The 6,761-nt window shown below is 36.9% G+C and overlaps 1 protein-coding gene across 1 annotated transcript; it reads right to left on the bottom strand.

The window, feature by feature from the left end:
- Positions 1-1,825: 1,825 nt before the first annotated feature.
- On the bottom strand, positions 1,826-6,287 carry LOC107853201. Its single transcript, XM_016698204.2, has 2 exons — positions 5,967-6,287; positions 1,826-2,646 (listed from the first exon to the last, which is right to left on the bottom strand). The coding sequence occupies exons 1-2, from the start codon at positions 6,095-6,097 to the stop codon at positions 2,181-2,183; spliced, it is 597 nt and encodes a 198-aa protein (XP_016553690.1). The 5' UTR covers positions 6,098-6,287; the 3' UTR covers positions 1,826-2,180.
- Positions 6,288-6,761: the final 474 nt, after the last annotated feature.

Below are 6,761 nucleotides of genomic sequence, written 5' to 3'. Positions count from 1 at the left end.
CCAAGACTGAATCTACGAATACCCGAGAACAATCTACGAAAACCCAAGACTGAATCTACGAAAACGAAGAGATTCTGGCGAGAGCAACGATGGGCGAAAATTGACAAAATGGTCAGCTCTCCAGCGATTTTCGATGCTCTTTAGCTAGAGCGGCCTGAAAATATTTAGAAACGAACAACTACGGCAAACAGGTCACCGAGAAAAACTTGACCCACCTGATTCTTGGCGATTTTTGTCCACCCTCGCCAATTCAAACCCCGTCCGTCTCACTCTCTCACTCTGTTCGTGACTCTCTGTCTCTCAATCTACATCTATTCTCGTATGTGTGCAGCGGTGAGTGAGAATTCTGTGAGAGTGTCTTGTGTTTTTGTGATGGTGAGTGTGGATTCTTGAAGAAAAAGAAAAAAAACAGAGTCCAGGGGAAGAAAACCAAAAAATGGAATTCCTTTTGAATGCGGGGCCCCCTCTATTTGTTATTAGTGTGTTCAAATAGAAAAAAATAGGAAATATGGTGTTATAAGAAAACACGTGAAAAAGAAAAATGGAGTAGGGTTGGTGGTGGGGGTCACGTGGGTAGGGGTGTGGGGTAGGTGATGTGTTGTCCACTTTTGATTGGTGGGGTTCTTGATTTGTTAGAAATTTGTTGGGTTTGTTGAGAATTTTGTTTTTCTTATCTTTTGTTGGAGTGATAATTACACAGTTGAGGGTACGCGGTAGGATAAGATAAAATGAGTAAAAGTGATTCTCAGGGGTACAAAATTAGGTGTCTACAAGCGCGATTATATTCACTAGTTTTAACATAAATTAGAGATACTAGCTACTTGAACCAAATGAAGTTAAATTTAGAAGTACATGTAATTGTCCACTTAAAAGGAAATGCAACTTGTTATCATCATTTGTTTTAAAAAAATAAAGCTCAACATTAATTAAAAAGGCTTTCCTTTTATCCTAAACATACTTGTCACGTTTCACTTCTTGTGAGTCACTCTGTACTTGAATTTTGACCAATATTTTAACATGCATTTTAATTTTCATTTTCCACCATATTAATATGAGAATAGTTATATAGTACTTTCATATAGTTTATTGTTACACCAGCAGCGACATATCTTACTGTTTCCTAGCTACGGCCAACAAGCCTTACGAGAAGCTCTAGGAATTGTGAATAGTTGTTTGAACAAAGAGTTACATTTACTTGCCATTAGTGCCAGTATTGGCATGTTGGGAACAATGAAAGAAATAGTGCTCCTCATTATCTCGTGTATTTTGAGATTGGATTTTGTACATAACTCACACCTAGTTGTGTCTCTTGGTTTCAATCATTTTCAAAGTCCCACAGATGCAGTTAAATTAGACATTTTTACTTTAGTTGATCAGAAATGAATTTTGAAACAATCACACCCATGCAAAATGAATACATACCTGTTTAAATTTAGACGATCAATTTGACGAATAGTTGAAGTACACTAAGCCCATCCCTCACCAAATTTTGATATGAACAAAAATGTTGAGTCTAACTCATCTCAAAAAGTTAACTCACAAGATGAAAATTGCTCAAAATCGTGAAAAGAGACATGCTCGAAGTCCCAATCGAGGTGGGACTCAACAAACTTCATGATAGAAACCATGCCCTACTTGACATTTGATTCTACTTTCCTTAATAACCTCATTTTCAAATAGAGCTTCCCTAAGGTCTTACTATTATTCAAAAAGTCAACGGAATTGATAAAATGACCAAGTACTTCAATTTCGCTCGTATAAAATGGATATGCAAAAGAGCTAGGGAAAGTACAAGCACCTTTAGCTATTCGTACACAAACACAACTAAAGAAGCATTAATTTTTGGATTTCATTTTGTTGATGTGGATGATGATTTCAGTCTCGATCCACATCAACAATAAGGTTGAATCCCAAAGAGGCTGCAACAGAGTAGAAACAACATAATCACTGCTAGTTGAAGTGCACGCGGTGCAGAATCCAAAAAGAATGTACAATACCGACTTAAAAGGACTAGGTCCAGCCGAAAGAAAACAGAAACCACAAAGACTACAAGTCGGAACCTTCTTTTTCCATGATGGCACTGATCTAGTTAGCTTTTATTTGTACTGGATATGCCTTTTCTCGAGGGTTCAGCTCCACTAGTGAAAAGGCCAAAAAGCAGCAACAAAGTAGTTAATGGATTAGCTTCGTTGAATCCACTGTAATATATCCGGTCGGATCACTCCATCAAAACCATATTTCGCATGATTCATGGCTTTAAAACTAGTTGGCAAAACAGTGTTGAACTGCCTGTATTGGATATTTGTTCCAGCTGGGCTTCTTGGTTTGATCATCATGGAAATGGTTGGGTAAGCTTTCTGCCATGTGTTCCTAGCTGAGGTAAACAGATGCCTGCTGCTGGACTCCTTGTCCTTGCCAGCACCATATTTCTGGAAAGTTTCGGGCTTGGGGGAGTGAGATGAGTTCGTAAGCCGCTTAGTTGCACCCATAATTGCATTGTTATCTGAGCCTCGAATATTAGCAGATGGCTTCATTTTGTCAAGCCATCGAAGGATCCAATTACCAAGGTTCCTACCAGCTTCAATATCTCTTTCCTGCACCTTGCGATGAATGGTCAATGCCACGTCAAATGCAGATCGTGTTCGCCTGGAAAAGCAAGAAGTATATACAAAAATAATACAAGCAACGAAGCAATCAATATGGATAGAAAAGATCAGGAACAAGCATCTGACAACAGGGAATGACCATCCTTAGGCTAACTTGGCCATATTGACAACCTTGAAAATTTTCCAACCCACGTAACAGGATGCAATCTCAAATATGAAGGGAAAAAAGAGTTGAGAGAATGTGAAACTATTGTGTCAAAAGAGGGCCAGTAAAACTTCCACGAGAAGAAGAATCTGATCTCACTAGTTACTTCTCATTACAAGAATATGGAGGAATTACATACTAAAACATAACATGGGTAATAAAACATAACATGGGTAAGAGAAATAAGAATGAAGGAATCTTGTCTAGGAAAAGAAAACTAAAAGGGCAGAAACAGAAATGAAAAAGAATAAAAATAAAAAGAAGATATCCACAGATACTCAGTCCCACGACATTGCTGGTTGTAGAAAAGCACCAACAACACAATATCATTTGTCTTCTATGGTTATTGTATGAAATCAGATGTTTGATTTGTTGGGTCAATGTATTGAACTATTCAGGAACTGGAACCAAACAAGATATCAGATTTTAAAAAGTTGAACAATAATTAACAGCTTAATCGGTCTTCACCAAAATAACCGAACAACGCACAGCACTACTCATGTATCTGCCTCTCTCCATCTCCCTCCCACCCGACAATTCAATTTGTAGAATTCGCAGCTACCAGCTAAGTCTATTAGTTTGAACAGTATACTCTTATCAACATGGCATAACATGTTCAGCGTGGTGAAGTTGTTGTTAGTTTGGTGATATTCATTGAGATAATTTGACATGTACTACCAACTGGTGACGGACAACTACTCGTGTAGACTTTGACGAAGAGAATATGGAAAATCTTTTCTTCTAATTTTATTATCCTCATTTTCTTTAAATAGTAAAAGAATCCACTCTTTATCATTTATATATAACTTTAAATTTCATGCTTATTAGCTGTATTCTCTGACATGCATGCAACATCCTATCCATATCCTTGAATCTTGAACATAAAGGCTTTGGAAAATCCAACACCTCAAACACATACATGATCTAATGTATTATCTAACATGCCCACCAAATCTAGGTACTATAGACCCGGTGTTGCATGTTAAATGGAAAAGTGCTCAACTCACCCACCTGCATAAATCATCAGCTCTAAAAGTATTTAACAAAAAACCGTCCTAAGATATAAGACAAGCATGTATTCCAGTTTCATTGCCTATAAGAAATTCAACGTTCACAAAGTTCAATACAATAACAACATACCCAGTAAAATCCCACAGTGAGGTCAGGGGAGGGTAAAGTGTACGAAGACCTTACCACTACCTCGAGGAGGTAGAGAGGTTGTTTCCCGAAGACCCTCGGCTCAAGTGTAGCACATCCAGGAACAAAGAACAGGAAAATGGTAAGAAAATATGACAACTAATCTGCTACAGAAAAACAATAATCAACCACAAAATAGTGCGATACTCGAAACACAATAGGCAACAACAATGATACATATCTACGGCTAAACCCTAAGCTACCGTACTACGGTACCCGACTAACCTTCTACTCTAATACGCGTCCTCCACATCCCCCTATTTAAGGTACTCCAGTTCACAAATTCAATGAACAAAAGAAAAGAGAGGTACTTGTAACAATCTTATTCCAACAAAATTGTCAAATGTCGGGGAGACAAAACTGAGAAAATGGGATACTAATCCAGTATTACCAATTACAAGAAGAGTGTTCACTTTAAACACAAAAAGAAGTAATATCAAAGCTAAGACATACTTTCTTCAACAATAGGGAATAATGGGTCTGAAAATCCATATCAACAATATTCAAACAAATAAGAATAACATCAAGTTGTCGCAACTGGAGTAGTAGATGCTTGCTGTTCGACTCGAGAGGGAAGCAATCATTGTCGCGGAGAATGACTAAAAGCAGAAAGATACATGGGAAGGGTATCGTGTCAAAAAGGTAATTTTGCAGAAAGACGCATATAGTACTATAATCTAGAACCATAACGACGAGCTGAAATAGCAACAAAAAGTTGATGAAAATAGAACTATCCAAAAATAACCATAACCGTATTCCAGTTTAAACACCTAGGACGTGACAAATTGCATTGGGAAGAAGTGACAAACTTGCATTGTCATTCCGAGGAGGCAACTTTTCTATTTGCATTGGGAAGAAGCGACAAACTTGTCACCAAGTCTTATAGGAACTATGTCAAAAACCAGAACATGAAATTGCATATGCATTCATAATGGGCACCAAAACTTGATGCCCTCCAAATAGGCTGATAAGTCATCCTAAACTTCTCTCTTTGTTCTTAATATCGTCCTAAACTTCTTTTCACCTTCCATTCTATTATTTAGTGTTGCTCCATAGAAAGCAGAGATTAGTAATATTACATGACCACTTTTGTCATTTCATTTCTTTGAACTTGGTAACTTTCACTTTTACCATTTCATTTGCCAACACATTTCTTTCACAATTAGTTTTATCCTAATAACTCTCAATTAGTTTACCCTGCCATTACTCTTCCAATGTTTCCCTCACTCTCTCTCTTATGGTTCTCCGATTCCTAATAGCAAAGATATTGCCTCAAATTCTACTTTCCGTCTTCCACCTTCAGCTCACTTGTTCCTTTCCTGTAGGCGTTGCTATGTTTTCTTCACTGTTTCCTTCTTCTTTGTACTTAGATTTGCTGCAATTGAGCCGAGGGTCTTTCGGAAACAGCCTCTCTACCTCCACGAGGTAGTGGTAAGGTCTACATACACTCTGTGGGATTTCACTGGGTATGTTATTATCGTTTTCTACCTTCAGCTCTTTTCTCCTTCTTATCCTCTCTCCCATTCGTCTCTCACGCCTCTTGCTCTCCATTGCCCTCATTTACCTAAAAGCATGGTGCCAAGCCAATGACAACCCTCCAAGGATATATAATAAACTACGAAGCTGTTTCTCCTTATACTAAAATTCATTTTCCTCTCCCTCTCAAACTGGTAAGTTAATTACACATTATCGACTCAATATCATATTTGAGCCAAAATAGCTTGTCTCTATATATTAAAGTCAATGGATTGACAAATTATATATGTCAAATCTTAATAGCCCAGTTGGTTGGCTAACTAAACTTTTTCATCTAATGAAGGTTCGATTTCCCACTTTACGATTCCCTTCCCGGCATCCCCAACCCCAAAATTTTTAAAAATAATAATAACACAATATCCACACAAAAGAAATGCATTAATAGAGATCAAAAATCAGATCGAATTCGAAAGTGAAAATACCTATGAGCGACATCACGAAGCCTGGGATATTTAGGACTGATGAGCTTACGCTGAATCTTCAAAAACAACTTGTAAGTTCGTTTTAGACCCAAAAAATACGCTGTTCCCAATGTGATCTCCCATAGGACCATTTTTTTATCCTAGAACTTTCTTCTTCCTTCAATTTTTGTATCTTCAGCAAAGAAAATTTTCTATTAAAATTTGTATTCTTTCTTCTTCAATTTGTTTTTATTTTTCTTTTCCAACAAGGCGTAAATTGATCCATTTCTGGAGAGCCGCCGGAAAGTACCAGCAATTTCAACCTCCCGCCTTTCCCCCTTTTGTGGGCTTTTTGCCTTTTTCTCTGATATATTTGGGCCGGTTTTGGGCCCAACTATTATTTCGTTTGGGTTCGAGAAAATTTCATGGGACGGGCCTATTTTGAGACTCCTATTTAACTTATAGCCTTATTCCTTTTCTCTCAAAATAAGTGTTGCGTCACTTTAGAACCTCAAGACAAAAAGTAGTACTACTCAAACTCCGAAAATTTCATTATTCTTATAGAAAATTGTCCTTATATATGTTTGATGTAGATCTCATTTAGTTGTTATAAATAAAAGTAAGCAAAATAGAAAGAGCATGAGTATAAAAAGTGCAAACATTAATAGTTTTTTCTTCGTGAAGTTATGAAATAACTAATGTGCACCATTTAGATATAATTTTTTATCTTTAAATTAAATATTCATATTTGAATTTTACTGTGCATGACACTGATGATGATTACCATAAATATTATGATATTTCATTTCAACATAA

Source organism: Capsicum annuum, chromosome 1, assembly GCF_002878395.1.
Source record: "Capsicum annuum cultivar UCD-10X-F1 chromosome 1, UCD10Xv1.1, whole genome shotgun sequence".
Classification (NCBI taxonomy): domain Eukaryota; kingdom Viridiplantae; phylum Streptophyta; class Magnoliopsida; order Solanales; family Solanaceae; genus Capsicum; species Capsicum annuum.
This window is presented reverse-complemented; position numbering and strand designations above follow the sequence as displayed.